The sequence below is a fragment of the Chrysochloris asiatica genome, unplaced genomic scaffold, assembly GCF_000296735.1.
Source record: "Chrysochloris asiatica unplaced genomic scaffold, ChrAsi1.0 scaffold00007, whole genome shotgun sequence".
Taxonomy (NCBI): Eukaryota; Metazoa; Chordata; class Mammalia; order Afrosoricida; family Chrysochloridae; genus Chrysochloris; species Chrysochloris asiatica.
The window spans coordinates 3,027,713-3,045,392 of record NW_006408525.1 but is presented as its reverse complement, the minus strand read 5'-3'; the positions used below and the strand labels follow the sequence as shown (position 1 = coordinate 3,045,392).

The following is a 17,680-nucleotide window of genomic DNA, read 5'->3' as shown; positions in this document are numbered from 1 at the left end:
CTTTGGCAACCCTATACAGGATTGCTATGAGTCAGAATGGACTCAAGGGCACCTAACAACAATAACATGGATTGAATTGTGTAAATCCTGAACCCTATGTCTTCGGCTAACTGCAAAGTTTGTGGTTCAAACCCACCAACCACTCCTGGGAAAAAAGATGAGGATTTCTGCCCCCATAAAGATTTGTGTGGGAATGCACTGGAAGTCAGTGTGTGTGGTGTGTGTGTGTGTGTTGGAATACCTGTGGATGTTCCCATTAGGGAATCAGGTTTTCTTTGTTATGCTGATGAGGCCATATTATAGTTGTTGGAGTCATTTAGACTCATAGCAACCATTTATAGAATTTCTGAGGAATGGCTGGTGGGCTTGAACCTCTGAACTTACAGTTAGCAGTCCAGTGCTTATCCTACAGCACCACACCAGGACTCCTATCATGGTAAATGGTGGTGGTGGTTACTAGATCATTTCATTGCCATGGTTACAATCCCCTCCATGCATCATAAACCAACCAAGGAGGATATCCTACAAGCCTGCCCAGCCCCCCTCACCCTCACCACCCCCGGTAGTCAGCACACAGTCCCTCTCCCTCTCTGGGGCTAAAGTCCCAGCTGCTCCATCTCTCCACGTCATCATCTCTGCCTCCATCTCAGGCATCACTGCTTCTCTGGGTGGGGTCCCGCTTTCCGCTCTTCTCCCTTGATGGTCCTAGGGACCTCCGCTCCTAGACTGCAAGGTTAATCACTCCCCTCCTTGCTATAAAATGTCTACCTTTACATTTCCAACCCTCACAATCAGTCCTGATAACAATTATTCACTATTGTATCATAAGAGATCTATCTGCATCTCCTTTCATCAGCCCCACCCAAACAGATTGGATACTACTCAGTGGAAATTCTACCTTCCTCTGCACCCTCTGGGTCTAGGCTCCCTCTTGAAAGCTTGTAAACCAGTCACTTCTTGCCTTTGTAGCCCTCCCCCCCCCCCCATTTTGGGTAGCCAATGCCCAAGTTGTCCATCCCTGTCTACTCTGTGTATGGAGAGGGTGGGAATGATCCTTGCTGTAAAGATTTGTTCCCTCTTTTGAGCTACTTCATCCATAGGTGTAGGTCAAGTTCATCAAATTGTATCAGATTATTCTCTTTTTCCTCTTCTTTCTTCTTCTAGTTGAGCTCTGATCATCCAGTCATTGAAACCAGGTCCAGTGGGTGTTCTTGTGCATATGCCCTCTCTTCTTATCAGATGGATGCTTCACTCTCCACTCTAGTCCTCTCTGGCTATGTCACTGACACTGGGCCCAAGAGTCCCCAGGTCTTGCCACACTGCTGGCCAACCAGGTCTCCACCCGGGTTCACAGGAGTCTATTGAACATTGTAGGGCTTAGCTCGCAGCTTCATTGCTGTTTTCCACTCACTTCCTTATTTTTCTCAACTCCGTTGTAAAATGTTTTGAAACATTTTATAATCATTTTTCTGAATTCCTCCTCAGGCATTTCCAAGGCCTGTCCTTCTTCCAAAATGGAGTCCAGGTCTACCTCTAGGTCATTTATCTCAGACATTTTATCTTGTTTTGGGACATGTGCTGATATAGTCATCTGCTTTTGCTTCTTAGACATGTTTTGTGTTTCTCTGTGGCCTTAATACTTAATTGAGTATGTGTTTTGGTATTTTTTTTTATGCTTTCTGATTGCTTCCAAGAAGATGTGATCAGGATGTGGACTTCCCAGTTGGTATTGGTTCTTGCCTGGGTTTTGGTATTTTATAGAGTGTGATTGTAGCTTGACTATATGGTAGCAGTTGCTGTCTCTTCTTGGGTAACATAGGGAGAGAAAGAGTCCCCCAAAGGTAAAAGGGGGAGCATAAAACAGCAAATCAGCACCAGTGAAATAATACAAGAAAAAAAAAAAAAAAACACAAAAACTAGACTGAATACTGCAGTCTATATTTACAGAAAAGGGAGAGGAGGGAGAGAAGAAAAAAAAAAATCTGTAGTCTATTATGAGTGACTTTAATGTCTTCTCTTTAGCTTCTTGCTTTCAAAGCTGCCTGAGAGATTTCAGGATGCCACTTTTGGTTGTTATGCTATTCCTCAGGCTTTAATTTAATTTTTGGCCTGTTTTGGTTTTAAACTTTCTTTCCCTCTCTACAGCCCTGTCCTGGCCTTTCCCGTATTAAAAAAAAAACAAAAAACAAAAAAACAAAACCGTTCAGGGCTGTGCGCATGCGTGGCAGAAGAACCCACCAGTAGTAAGGGTGGGGGTGTCTGCTCGCTCAGGCTCCACCTCTATCCACCAGAATGGAGGTGCGCAAACAGTGGGAGTGCCAGTGACCAGATACCAACAACAACAAAAAGAAAATCAGAACAAAGCAACACTGACAAAGTGTATTGTCCACCTTTGCTCCAAGGTTCCCGTGGCATTTTTCCATGGTGTGTCATCTCCCCCCCGCTTGGTCTGCCGTTTGGTCTCGCCCAAAATGTCGGCTCCGGGCCTCTGAGCCCAGCCCGCCGATTCAAAAGTATGCGATTTCTTCCTTTAGCTTCAAATTCCAGTAGCTATAAGCCTTCAGACTTTTAAAATATTCCAATCTCTGTGGTTCTGAGTTTTGTTGCTCTGCCCTGGATCTGCTTTGCTTGGTATTCTGTGATATGGCTGACAGCGAACTTCACTGCACCTCCACCCTAGCCACCATCAATCTTGTTTAAATCTTTTTGTATTCATATACACTCATTTATTCTGAATATTTATTTAGAAGTGGCTATTCTGAAACATAGACCAAGCATATTTTAAACTTTATCAAAAATTGCCGAAGAATTTCCACAACATTCCACCAGCAAGCCATTTGCTCTGCATTTTCAACATTATTAATATTTTTCATTTTCATCATTTTGGTGTTTGTCTTTTGTGACCTTTAAAGTAAGTTTGGTTACTCGGTAGACTCTTTCTTAGTTCGCTTTATCTATTCTTTCTTCATGATTATATTCAATTTATGCAAGTTTGGCAGGAAGATACTGAAGTAATGTATTCTTCTCAGTGCATCAAACCTGGAGTCACCAGGTTGATTTCTCCCATTACTGGCAACGCTAATTCTATTATTGCTTGGTTAAAATTATGTCTGCCTTTCTCTTCACTGTATAAGTAGATTAATAAATAGCTAACTAATAAGTAAATATTAATTGTGTAACATAGAATGATTAATCTATTGATGTTACATATTAATGTAGATTAGTCTCTGATTCATAGCGGCAACGCTATACACAACAGAAGGAAACAGTGCCCAATCTTACACCATCTTCTCAATTGTCACATTTGAGTCCATTGTTGCAGCTACTGTGTCAGTCCATCTCCTTGGGGGGGAGGGAGGGGTCTTCCTATTTTTGCTTACCCTTTTCTTTATTAAGCAAGATGTCCTTTCCCAGGGACTGGTCCCTCCTGATAACATGTCCAAAGTGCATTAAGTAAAGCCTCGCCACCCTCAGTTTTTTGGCCATGCGAATTCAAATCTATTTCAGGAAAGAATTGAACTAAAACAGCTTGCACACATATTCATAGTAGCAAAACCACCACTCCTCTGTCTGTGGTGTCTTGCATGTTCCTGTGGTGCTGTAAGCTATGAAACTGATCATTTAAATGCCAGCAGGGTCACCCAGGGTGGACCGGTTTCAATGAAATTTCCAGACTAAGACAGACTAGAAAGCAGGATAGGCAGATTACTTCTGAATGTTTAGCCACTAAAAGCCTTATGAATTGCAGTGGATCCTGTCAGATATGGAGTCCTGGTGTGGCGCTGTGGGTTAATGCGCCAGACTGCAAAGCTGTTTGAACTGCAAGGTCAGTGGTTCAAGCTCACCAGCTGCTCCTTGAAAACCCTATACAGGGTTGCTATGGGTTGGAACCGACTTGACGGCACTTAACAACAACAAATTGTCATATGTAGTGCATGATGATGAGTCACTCAGGTTGGAAGACACTCAAAATCTGAATGGGGAAGTGCTGCCTCCTCGGAGGATTGTTGTTGTTAGTAAGCACCATCAAGTTGGTACCAACTCCTAGCGAACATATGCACAACAGAATAAAACACTGCCTGGTCCTTTGCCAGCTTCACAATCATTGCTATGTTTGAGCCCACTGCTACTGCCACTGTGCTAATCCATCTCGTTGGGAGTCTTCTTCCTCTTTTCTCTGACCCTCCACTTTACTGAAGTATTAGTTGACCATAATGAAAATAATGGAGCAAAGCTTTCTAAACCTTTATTTACTGATGGGCACAGCTCAAAATGAGGAAAAACAATTGCAGACATCCAATAATAATTGGAACATAGGATGTATGAATGATGAATCTAGGAAAATTGGAAGGTGTCAAAAATGAAAGCAAGAGGACTTAAAATACCTACTGATGAAGATTAAAGACTATGACCTTCATTATGGATTGGACTTCAACGTAACGAAAACAAAATCCTTGCAACTGGATCAATAAATAATATGATAAATGGAGAAAAGACTGAAATTCTGAAATTGGCAAAGTCTTCTTTTGCTTGGATACGCGATCAACACGCATGGAAGTAGCAATAAAAAATATATCAAATGATGTGCTGCATTGGGTAAATCTGCTGCAAATGCCCTTTTAAAGTGTTCAAGAGCAAAGATGTCAGTTTGAAGACTAAGGTGCTCCTGACCCAGGCCATGGTGTTTTCAACTGCCTCATATGCACGTGACAGTTGGACAATGACTAAGAGAATGTGGGGAAGAATCAATGCATTTGAATTATGGTGTTGGAGAAGAATTTAGAAAGTACCATGGATTGTAACACAAACAGGTGTGTGTTAGAAGCAGCGTAGCAAGGATGCTCCTTAGAAGCCAGGATGGCCAGACTTCATGTCCCATACATCTTATCAGGAGGGACCAATCCCTGGAGAAGGACATTATACTTGGTAACGTAGAGAGTTGGTCAAAAAGAGAAAGACCCTTCTCCCCGAGATGGATTGGCACAGTGACAGCAGCAATGGGCTCAAGTGTAGCAATAATTGGGAGGATGACGCAGCACTGGACAGTGTTTCCTTTTGGGGGCATTGGGTCACTTGAATTGGAACTGACTTGATGGCACCTAACGACAACAAGAAAATCCAATAGCATTGTGTCTATCCATAACATTGAATTAGTAGTCAACAAAACTGCTCATTGCTAGAGGGTGTGAGAACTTCAAGAAACCAAGTAGGTTGAATCCAGACTCAGGATAAGACAGGATTAGAGGTTGTCAGGTAATGGGGGAGGAATTGTAAACCTTTAGGTAATCTAAAAATACTTCCAGTATCTCAAAAATACTCTCTCAATGCTTGCCTCAAACAGTGGCCACCCTCACTTCTAAGGAGCATTCTGGTTGTACTTCTTCCAAGACAGATGTGTTTATTCTTCCAGAAGTCCACGGTATGTTCAGTATTCTTCATTATAAACTTAATTCTATGCATGGATTCTTTGCCAGTCTTCCTTATTCATTGTTCTTAACTTATATTAAATAAGTATTATGATGTTGGGAGCAGATGCCTTGATGCTATGTAAATATTCTCTTCCTAATCAAGTAACTGTTGTTGTTAAGTGCTGGGGAGTCAGTTTTGACTCATAGAGACCCTGTATAGGGTATCTGAGGAGAGGCTGGTTAGCAGTCCAATGTTCATCCTACAGCGCCACACCAGGACTCCAAGTCAAGTGACTTATTGTAAGTAATTGTTAATTTGGTCGAGTGAAGGGTCAGCAAAGACTAGGGAAAGAAGCCTTCCATGAGACAGACTGACTCAGCGGCTAGAACCAGTGGTTCAAGCACACCAACCAGGGCAATATTTTCTTCTACTTTCCACATGGTTGTCATGAGAAAAAGCCAACTCTTCAGCAACTAGCAGAAAGAGTAATTATTAATTTTGTTGTGGAGAGGTATTGTGAGGCTATGTAAATGTTCTGCATATAATCGACTTTTCATCCGCGAGGTTAATCATCTATAGATAATAAATAGATCATTCTTGCTTGAATAAATTTTTACTTTGATAGTCGCTAAGTGATGATCTTCTAACTCCGATTTCACTCTTAGAGTTTTCTCTTCTTTAATATTGCCCCAAGGGTTAAAATCCATTGCTAACCTTTAAAACATTTGAATTGATTTTGAGGCTCAAATGATCCCAGAATTGGCCAGTAGAATCCCCTTCAAATAGGGTCGTGTTTCTTCCTGACATAGTTCCATAATTCTTTGAGCACTGTTTATTCTCTTTCGCAGCCTGATATTCTAGCCCTTGTTCATTTATCCAAGGAACCGGTGTTTCTTTAATGAAGATTAATCTTTAGAAACCAAGTGCCCTTGCTACACACATTACTACTAGAATGCTATCATTTCTAGGCTTTCAGTAGACATTTACCTAGGTGTGGAGTCCTGGTGTGGCACTGGAGGATACACACGCTACGGCTAACCTCAAGGGCAGTGGTTCAAACCCACCAGCCTCTCCTTGGAAACCCTGTACAGGGTCACTAAGAGTCAGAACCAACCAGATGGCACTTAACAAGAACAACAACAACCTATGTGTGTGTGTTTCTTGCTAGATAGCCTTTAAACCAAGAGGTTACACCAGTATCGCCTATTCCTGTCCAACACCACAGGTTGTTGCTTTATTTCTAGCTTTCCAGTATCCGTATTTTTGTAGAGAATCTTCTCTAGCAACAAGAGACTTGGCTTCCATGATCTTTACCACAGTTACTTACTCATGCTCTCCCCCTCTGTGTCATCAGTTTCCTAGTTACGCAATGGACTCAGCACTACCAACCACTTCTGCCATTTTTTTCCTCCCAGCTAAATGTTACTCCCCCAAAATAAGACTGAGTAGTTAAAAATTATATATATATATTTGAAAGTTACGTTGTCACATAGTAACATTAATTTTGGCAGCAACACAGCACATTACTCATTTGACTCACAAGAACTCTGACTCCCTAAAAATACAGAAGTGCTTGACACGGATGGTCCCTGGAAGGACTTAAACAATTAAAGCCTAGAGCAACAGTTTCTTTCCTTTCTGCTGCTACCTGAAATGTCCACAATGAGAGAGAGTAGTATCATTGCTGCTTTGAAAAATCTCCAAACAAAACGTGGATAGGTAAAGCAGTGGCTGCACTTAGTGACTCTCCCCAAAGCTAGTGTCACTTCACATCACAGAGATTTAAAAAAAAAAAAAAGACATTCTGCCACAAAATAAATTGATGTGCCCAAATGGAAAGTGTGTCATTTTGGGTTTTATATTTAGTAAGTACATCAAAATTTATGAAAGACAAAGTCCAAGCATCAATAACTTAATTATAAATAAATATGAATTATAAATATTATGCTTTAAATTATTGAACAAAGTATCTCCTGGATAGTATAATAAAATATGATCACTCTGCACCTGGGAAAGTTTGAGGAAAAAGAAATAAGGTATTTTCTCAGGCTCTGTTTCCTAGTCTGGGGGTGATGGTTGAAGGCTTTGGGGTCTGTGACTTTAGGTCCAGGTAGTCCATAGATTTCTGGACCCACTTATCCTTGATGTCAGCACAGACTTCATTGGCCTTTGTAGTCCTAAAACTGTGGAGGAGAGGGTGAAGAGTTAGAGTACCTGAAGGGTTCTGTCCAGAACTAGGGCCACTTGGACCCCAAACCTACTCACTCCTTTCCTGGATGAGGAGATTGACTTGGACACAAGGGAAAGATTGAAGGTGAAAGGAATGAGCTACAGGAGGGAGTTATTTCAGGGAAAACCCTCCCTGCTCCTGACTGGGGGACATGGGACCATGCCTTGAGTGAGTTTTTCCCTTATGAATTCAGTTCCTCTATGGAATAAAGGGACTTTTTGAATTGCATGGTTATATCTGACTCCTTTGGATGTGACCCCTGACCTCCTTCCCTCCCTCCTCCCCCTTGTTCCTGAGATACAACTTTTGGCTGAGGGGACTGGGCCTGGTCCACTCACATCATGGCTTCCTGTGGACACTGGCTGTTGGTGATTTTTGTGTAGGTCATCAGTTTCTGGATGGGGATCTTTTGACTGATCACCTTAAAGCAGCAGGTGATGGGAATAGAAACAGAAACTGTAAAATGTAAAGAATACCATGTTATATGCATTAGAAATATAGCTTTGTACGGTAAGGAGAAGGTAGCAGAAGACAAAGTAAATGCGGATTAGACATAGAACCCACCCACTCCCAAATTCACATCCCAGAGATGAACTCTTGCTACCTCGGAGTCTCTTTCCTCTACTGAACTTGTAGGGACCTTCTCTTGTTGATTGGGTATGCACCATTCCTGATTAACAAGCTCAGAGCGCCTAGCATCAGTAGGAGGGTCTATTGAAAGGTCACCCTTCAAAGCCCTGTGGAATAGTTCTGCTCCGTATATACGGTGTTGCCATGGCTCAGAATCACACATGACAGCAAGACCAACAAAAACTAATCCCAAATATCTGATGCTGAGAAAATAAGTTCCAGGACTTTGCTTCATTGTGATTTTTCTCCATGGGCTTTAGAGCCAACCTATGTCACATGTTGAGACCCCTCTGGGTCTTTATTGCTGTTCCACAACTACTATTTCTATAAACTCCCTTGGACATGGTGCCAAATTAAAGCCCCAAACAACAGGGTTTCCCCCCTTTCTGCTACTGCCTGAAATGCCCACAGTGAGAGAGTAAAAATCCCCAAACACTATGTGGGTAGGTGAAGTAGTGGCTGCACTTAGTGTCTTTCCAAAGCTAGTGTCGTCAGGAAAGTTTCTGGGGACTGGACTCAGTGAGCCGGACACTTATCTGCCTCTGACTGTCTGCTCATCTTCCTTCATGCCTCTCAGGGTCTCACTGCCTCCGCATTTACAATGCAGGCTCTGTTTGAGATGCCTGGTGCAGTAGGTAAGATGTTAAGCCTGAGGAGAGAAAGGGCTCACCGGCCTGAGCAAGTGTGGGGGAGCTGAAGGTGGCTACTACGAGCAGCAGAGACAGGAACTCCGTGGAGACCTTCATGTTGGAGGGAGAGTTCTCAGCCTCTCTGTTCCTCTGTGATTTGGACTGCTTTTTATAGGAAGCAGAGAACCTGGACAGGGTCATGGTCAAGGAAAGATGAAATGAGACCCTGAATATGCTGAGTAGACACTAGTGCCTGGGTGGTTTCTAGACACTGAGGGAAGACGGAAGATGTCAGGGGAGCAGAGGTGGAAGACGATGTAGCCATGTAAGCAGAGTGTAGGAAGTGACTTCATTGGGCTACTGTTGGTCTGTTAAGATGTTTGAAGTGGAGCATAATCCTTAGGAACTCAAGAACAGAAGCTGAGATCACAGTAGAGTGAAGAGAGCCAAGGGTCTGTCCCTCCCTAGGGACCAGGAGGCTTTGCTCTGATTCTCTCCCTCAGACTCAGATCATCTCAGTCTGAAACCAGTGGTGGTCTTCTAAGACTTCAAGTCTCACTTAGTGTCCTGAGATCTTACTGGTAAGGGTCGTCAAAACTGGACAGTGCGCTGGTCTTGTATCATTGTAGCTTACCACTCTAGTGTCTTTCCAAATGAAATCATATGGATGTTCATGCAAATAAAGGTGGAATGGGTCTTCCAGAAAGTTTCCCAACCCCCTCCTTTCAAACACAGTACAGGGGGGACTGGGTTTTCAAACCAGTGACCTCATCAAACCTCCCACACTCCCACCTCAATTGGTGGTCGTGGCTGTGCACCACCCAGTCAATCTGGACTCACAGTGACCCTTATAGGGTTTCTGAGGCTGTAAATCTTTATAGGAACAGACAGTCTTATTTATTTTTTTCCCTGCAGATTCGAACTACTGACCTTAGCAGCCCAGCTCATCATTCACTATGCTAGCTACTCCCATTAGGGTTAGTTTACTACTGGAGAGATACCTTCAGCATGATTCACCATTGCTGAGGTTAGCCGTCACCACCTGAATACGGTGCTTTTGGCCAGCATTCTCCATTGTAAGTTACTCTTTCCCTCCCTTTTTCATGCTGTCCTCCTTAGAAAGGAGTCAGTCCATACTTACTGGCCCGGGGAGACACACTCCCCTCCTTCAGTGCAGAGTATCTACATAAGTTATTTGGAATTATTCTCTCCCTTTTATTTATGTATTCAATTATTTATTTTTATCACTATGGACTCATTGGCTTCCTGGTATGTGGTGCTGTAGGATGAGAACTGGACTGCAAGGTCAATTTGAACCACAAGGTTCAAACTTATCAGCCACTCCTTAGAAACTCCATACAGGGTCACTGGAGTTGGGATGGACTCGATGGCCCTTAACAGCAACAGTGAACTCATTATAGTTTTAATATCTTGGAATGTTCTATCATAATCCCAGAGTTAGTTAAATGGTTGCTTAAATCAAACCCAATCCACAACCATCAAGTCAATTGTGACCCCTAGTGATGTAAGATTTCTGCACATCACTGTATATAAACCATACCTGAACATAAAGTGAATGAAAAGAAAAAAAACAAAACATTATTTTCCTGGGGTGGCGCTGTGGGCTAATGTGCTGGACTGCGAAGTTGGTTTGAACTGCAAGGTCAGTGGTTCAAGCTCACCAGCTGCTCCCAGGAAACCCTATGCAGAGTCACTATGGGTTGGAACTGACTCAACAGCATTTAACAAGAACATCAACAATATATATGTTAGTGGCTTTATTTTTTCCTTGGGATTAATGTTCATATTCTTCAATTGGGTGATTGTTTCTTTTCTGATTGGTTTATTATGACATTATAACAACTTTTCATCATTCTCCTCATGTATTTTCCACTTATTGCACACACTGTGCAAACTTCTGATGAGGAAGGATTTCTAGATCTTAAAACCTGTTAGTGTCAGTGGGATTTGCTCTGGCAGAGGATCTTAAACTTTTGCAGAATGACAGCACTTTATACTCATTTTAGGGACAGTCCCCTGCAGTTGCATCATGGGGTGCTAATCCTTGTGTTGACTTAGAGATCAAGCCTGTGTATATTTTCTATTCAAAAATGAAGTCATTGTCTCACAGAATGTTCTCAGGATTTGGCGAATTTCTCATCTGAGCAGAAACGGCAGCAAGAACCATAGTGACTAGAATAAGAATCAGTAAAAATGTCTCCAGTAACCCGAGACTAGTCTTGATTTAGCGATGTGACCATTAAATAGTCTTTTAGAGTCTAAGATGGACCTTTCTCATGTATAAAAGATAAGGTTTTGAGACGTATGAGATTGTTTTCAATTATGTATCAAAATTACGGATTGGATTTGTTGAAAAAACATCCGTGAGGTCTTAACCTTGGGTTATTGAAGATAATGACCTGATTGATTAGTAATTTCTTCTTGTGAGTACTATGTAACGTCATTATCATTTGGGATTAAATGATTCCGAAGCTCTTTTCTGGGGGTATTGTGCTTCAGTGGTGGAAGTCTCACTTTCCATGTGGGAGATTCAGGTTCGATTCTGACCAATGCACTTCATGTGCAGTTACTTCCCACCTGTCAGCAGAGACTTGCATGTTGCTCTGATGATGGACAGGCTTTAGTGGGGCTTCCTGACTACGATGGACCAGGAAGAAAGGCCGGGCAATCTACTTCTGAAAATCAGTTCTGGGATAGGCTCCGGTATTCTGTTGTCCTTGTGTCAGAGATTGGTTCAGTGACAGCTTGCAACTGACAACAAGCTCTTCTCCAACGTGATTGCACTACCGTTATTTGCAAAGGATTCAAATAGACCTGAGAAGCTAGCATACTGCCAACGGACAAAGAATTCCTCTTTAATGCCAGCCTTAGGAAAGGGAAACTACCATAGTGGTTACAAATCTGGATTTGGATACTGGGAACACCAGTTAATATCTGTGTCACACAAGGTGAAGGTTATTTAAGCTTTTTACTTCAGTTTTCTTTTTAATTTGCCTATACTTTTTTTTAAGGAGCTCTGGTACTGTAGTTGTTTCAAATGGGGGTGCAAACCTCAGGGACAGCAGTTTGAAACTACCAGCTGTACCGCGGGAGAAAGATGAGGCTTTCTGCTCCTGTAAAGATTTACAACCTCAGAAACCCTGTACAGGGTCACTATGAGTCGGAACTGACTCCACGGCACATCACAACAACAATGTACTTTTTTAAATCTGCAAATGGGGTTTATTAAGAACATTAAATTATCTAACACCAAAACTTGTTCTTAATAGTAAATAGCAGATGGTAAGTAATCAATAGTTCACTATTGTTGTTGTTGTTAGGTGCCATTGAGTGGGTATCGACTCATAGCAAACCTATGCACAACAAAATGAAACACTGCCCAGTCCTGGGTCAACCTCACATTTGTTGCCATGCTTGAGTCCATCGATGCTGCCACTTGGTCAATCAATCTCGCTGGGGGTCTCCCCCTTTTTCTCTGACCCTCCACCTTACCAAACATGATACCCTTCTCCAGCAACTGGTCCCTCCTGACATTATGTCTGAAGTATGAGAGACAAAGTTTGGCCATCTTGGCCTCTAAGGAGCACCTCGGCTGCACTTCTTCCAACACAGATCTGTTGGTTCTTTTGGTAGCCCATGGCACTTTCAATATTCTCCTCCAACACCATAACTCAAAAGCATCAATTCTTCTACAGTCTTCTTTATTCACTGTCCAGCTTTCATATGCATATGAGGTTATTGCAAATACCTTGGTTTGGGTCAGGCGCACCACTATTCAAATAAGGTAGGGGTATGTGTTCCCATTTCAAATAAAGGTGATCCTGATGTAGCACTGCAGGATCATGCACTAGACTGCAAAGCCAGTCTGAGCCACAAGGTCTGCAGTTGAAACCCACCAACTGCTCCTCAAAAACCCTATACAGGGTCGTTAGGAGTCGGAACTGACTCGATGGCACGTAACATCAAAAGATTGTGGAAATTATTAAACAGTATCACTAATAGCATGTGCAAGTAAAATTTTACTGAAGATAATTTTAAATATGATTGCAGTCATACATCAACAGTGAACTGTCAGAAGTTCAAGCCAGATTCAAAAGAGGGATACCAGTGGAATGGGATGCAAGGGTTATCAGTGCTGATGCCAGATGGATCTTGGCTGAAAAATAGAGAATACCAGAAAGATGTCTACTTGTGTTTTATTGACTATCCAAGGCATTCACTGTGTGGATCAAATAAGCTATGGCTAACATTGTGAAGAATGGGTATTCAGGAACACTTCATTGTGTTCATGAGGAACCACTGCATAGACCAAGAGGCAGTCATTTGATCAGAATAAGGTAATAGTAAATGGTTTGAAATCAGGAAAGATGTAAATCAGGGTTGTATCCTTTCACCATAATTATTCAATCTGTATGCTGAGCAAATAATCCAAGAAAATGGACTCTATGAAGAAGAATGTGGCATCAAGATTGGAGGAAGACTCATTAACAACCTGTGATATGCAAATGACACAGCCTTGCTTGCTGAAACTATAGAGGACTTGAAGCACTTAACTGAGGAAGATCAAAGACCACAGCCTTCACTATGGGTTGTAGCTCAGTATAAAGAAAACAAAAATCCTTGCAATGAACCAATAAGCAACATCATGACAAATAGAGAAAAGACTAAAGTCGTCAAGGATTTCATTTTACTTGGATCCACAATCAATGTCCATGGAGGCAGCAGTCAAGCAATCAAAGGACATTTGCTGTTTGTTGTTGTGAAGTGCTGTCGAGTTGATTCTGACCCATAGCGACTCTGTATATGGTTTCCAAGTAGCAGCTGGTGAGCTTGAACCACTGCCTTGCTGTTCAAATGGCTTTGCAATCTGACACATTAGCATTGGCTATGTCTGCTGCAAAAGACCTCTTTAGAATGTTAAAAAGCAAAGATGTCACTTTGAAGACTAAGGTAAACTTGACCCAAGCCATGGTATTTTCAATCACCTTATACATATGTAAAAGCTGGACACGGACTAAGTGAAACCCAAGAAGAACTGATGCTTTTGAATCATGGCATTGACAAAGAATATTGATGATACCATGGACTACCAGAAGAATGAATACATTTATCTTGGAAGAAGTATGACCAAAATATTCCTTAGAAACAGATTGTGAAATTTGTCTCATGGACTTTGAGCATGCTGTGAGGAGGAACCAGTCCCTGGAGAAAGATATAATGCTTGGCAAAGTGAAAGATCAGTAAAAAGAAAGAGGAAGACCCTCAATGAGACGGACGGACACACTGGCTGCAAGTGGGCTCAGGCATAGATTGTGAAGAAGTCACAGGACCAGACAGTGTTTAGTTTTGTTGAGTTGTGTACTTAGGGTTGCTATGAGTCAAAATGGCCTTGATGGCACCTAACAACAAGTGACCATAAAATGCTAGCAAGGGACCCAGAGTGTACTTCTTGGTCTAATACAAATCCTCACTAAAATTGCTTCCAAAAACAGAATGTAGCAGGAGTGAACCCTTGGGAATGAATGTCTGTGTTTTAGATGACCCTGGTGTGGTGCTAAGGGTTAATGCACTGGACTGCAAAGTCAGTTTGATCTGCAAGGTCGGTGGTTCAAGCTCACCAGTTACTCCTCAGAAACCCTATACAGGGTTGCTATGGGTTGGAAACGACTCAGTGGAACTTAACAATACCAGCAAATGTTGTAGATGAAGAAAGAAAGAGTCTGTCACAAACAGAGGGGAAGTGAAGTCCTGGGATCCTGCCATGAACCACAGTGTGAAATGGTCTAGGACTTCCAGGAAATGGGAGCTACACCCCAGTGTTGACACTTGCCAAAAGTTACAGTTGTTCTTATTAAGTGCTATCAAGTCTGTTGTGACTCATAGAAACCCTGTATAGGGTTTCCGAGGAATGGCTGGTGAATTTGAACCTCCAACCTTATGGTTCAAACTGACCTTGTGGTCCAGTGTTTGTTTTACTACCAGGACTCCATCAAAAGGCACTAGTGTCTGGTTATGTAGAGAGTTCATAGATATGAGTTTGACAGTTACTCTGACTATGCAATTTTGATCTCTTGTTTTGTTTAAAACCAATTATGAGAAACCGCAGTGTTCAAAGTTAAAATGAGACTGTGTAAGTTCTACAGGTTTTCTGTCCAGCTGTCTGGCTGTGTTCTTCAGATGGGTGGCTGTTCTGCTTTTTCTCTTTCATCTCTTTTTGGTGGCTTCTTCAGGAGCAGCAATCTAAGGTAAATTTGGCAGACTACCAATGGCTCAGTGGCTAATGAAGGCGAGCCTGAGGTCATAAACAACTACGTGTGAGTTGAGGGCAGGAAATAGGTGTCTCACTAGGAGACAGCTCTTTAGGATTCTTACCTGGTTCTCAAAGAATGTGATCAGATGGAAGAGCAACCTGGGATTCAGGAATTGTGCTTGCATTATTAACTCTGTCTAATGTTTCCAAAGGTCGTACAATTATAGAAAGAACTGAAAAAGACATTTACATTGTATTTATCCAACACTTCACTTTACAAATAAAGATAGAATTGGGGAGATGGAATTATTTGTATTGGGTTGTACAGCTCTCCATGGCAAACCAGGACTGGTGAGTAGGAATGTCTAGACAAATGCCAGGTCAGATGACAACAACCAGACTGGGAACCACAAGGGCATCAGATCCTCCTGAAACAATAGGATGCCTTGGAGAATTATTAGTAATTTGGAAGGAATGTCAACACACTGACACAGGCTCTTCGGAGCTGATGCCTCAGATCCTCTGTGGTTTTGAAGTACTCTATCTAAGAAGCTCTGGTAGCGTAATGGTTATGAATTGGGCTGCTAATCTCATGGTCAGCAGTTCGAAACTACCAGGAGAGAAAGATGAGGCTTTCTGCTCCTGTAAAGATTTACAGCCTCGGAAACCCTGTACAGGGTCACTATGAGTAGGAACCAACTCCACGGCACACAACAACAACAATCTAGGTGATATTTGGAGTCCTGGTGTGGCACTACTGGTTAATGTGCTGGACTGCAAAATCAGCTTGAACCATAAAGTTGGCAGTTCAAGCTCACCAGTCGCTCCTTGGAAACCCTATAGAGGGTCGTTATGGGTCGGAACTGACTCGATGGCATTCACAACAACAACAAGGTGATATTTAACCACAGCCAACATGAGAGCCATGAACCTAGTTTAAATGCTTCATTTACAGATAGGTAAACTGAGGCACAGGGTGGGGAAATGATTTGCCTAAATTCACTATGACAATTTAGTAAAGAGTCAAAACAAAGTCTCAGAGATGGAATCACAATGTCCAGTTATGCATCTGACCTCTTTGGCCCCTGATACCTGGTTGGGTCTTCACTTTAACGGAGTTTCCAGAATCTCCAATGCTTTGTGCCCTAAGTACGTGTTGCAAGATATTTTGGGCACAGTTGGAATATAAAGGATCTCAAAGAGGACAACTTGCTGTGTCTTTACAAAGGGAGCACAAATACTACTTGGGCTTGGGAACACGGCGCTTACCCTGTAAGGCCTTGTATCAGCCATCCCCACTCAATGCCTAATGTTTCCTTGGCAGAGAGGACCTTCTGAAAGTAAACAAACTATTCTTGTCCATTCAGATTCCTTGGAATCAACTCATGGAATTAACTGGAATTTTAAGATAGACTCCTGAGTGATTGGGGGTGGGGGGGGGGGGGGGGAGCCGATAAGGGCTGGGTGTGAGGAGCAGAGGGAAACAGGGACATTAGGTTGAATGTGAGAACACATTTGCACTATTAAGGGATTGTACACAATTACTTCAATGGGAGAGAACTATTTAGTTGTTCACAGAGCTTTGGTCATGAAAGAAGACATGTTTTATGTGTTTAATTGCTTTATGGATATTGGTTTCTCCTGCCTACTATTGTAAAATAGACACACATGTTTGATAGAAATGATTATTGGGTGTGATAAATACAGAGAGCTTGTAAGCACACCTTCAGCCTATACTTGATTGGATTTGCTAAAAGGGGGGCTGGAATTTGTGGGGGTGTGGGTGGAGGATAGGCCTCTTGCTTTAAACCTTTGTAGAGTAAGTGGCCTTAGGTGGAATTCTGAGCCCCACCCAGAACCTTCAGAGTTGGTACATTTGCATTTGAAAAGAGCAGCAGACCAGCTCAGCACTGCTGAATGAACAGGAGATTCAAGATTGAAAGAAAGCCGAGAATAAAGTGGACTTTTTGAGTTTTAAGCAAGCTATTTGCTTTGGAGGCTTCAAAGCAATGAAAGAAAATCTGTGCCCATCAGAGAAAACCCCTTTCTAGGGCTGAAAGTTGAAGGGAACCTGTGAGCTATATGCTCGCTGGTGACCACCTGGCTCTACTTGTGTGTGGAATTGGGGGAAATGCAGCAATGAAGAACAAACTGAGTTTGAGCATGTTATATTGACACCCGCTGACCTTGAGGTGAGATATGATATAACTGAAACACGCAAGCCAGCCTCCTTCCTGTAGGCACCCAGTCTTACTCAGTCTAGGGGCCTAGAGTTCACAGCTGTTCCGTCTTTCCATGGCACCATGTCTGCTGTCATTGCTTTTCCAGGCAAGGGATCCCACACTTCATTTGGTGTCAACCTAGGCCAGGATTCCCAGGGGTTTAGCACTTAAGATTGCTTATTACCATCGTGATGAAACCTAATACAGACTTGATTAACTCTTGGATGAGTGACTCTGAGCAGCCAGTCAACTGAAGGGATGTTTCTTTGGGGGCTGTGGCCTGCTCCCA

The 17,680-nt window shown here is 42.4% G+C and overlaps 1 protein-coding gene across 1 annotated transcript; it reads right to left on the bottom strand.

Moving 5' to 3' along the window:
* Positions 1-7,453: 7,453 nt before the first annotated feature.
* Positions 7,454-9,015, bottom strand: CCL8 (chemokine (C-C motif) ligand 8). The gene is made up of 3 exons (XM_006833614.1): positions 8,940-9,015; positions 7,978-8,095; positions 7,454-7,592 (listed from the first exon to the last, which is right to left on the bottom strand). The coding sequence occupies exons 1-3, from the start codon at positions 9,013-9,015 to the stop codon at positions 7,454-7,456; spliced, it is 333 nt and encodes a 110-aa protein (XP_006833677.1).
* Between the last annotated feature and the right edge of the window lie 8,665 nt (positions 9,016-17,680).

Coding starts and splice junctions, on each gene's coding strand:
- CCL8 (XM_006833614.1), bottom strand. CDS start 9,015: ATGAAGGTCTCCACGGAGTTCCTGTCTCTGCTGCTCGTAGTAGCCACC. Junction 8,096..8,939: donor CCCCACACTTGCTCAGGCCG/GTGAGCCCTTTC, acceptor TACATTTTACAG/TTTCTGTTTCTATTCCCATC. Junction 7,593..7,977: donor TGTCCACAGGAAGCCATGAT/GTGAGTGGACCA, acceptor TCTCCTCCACAG/TTTTAGGACTACAAAGGCCA.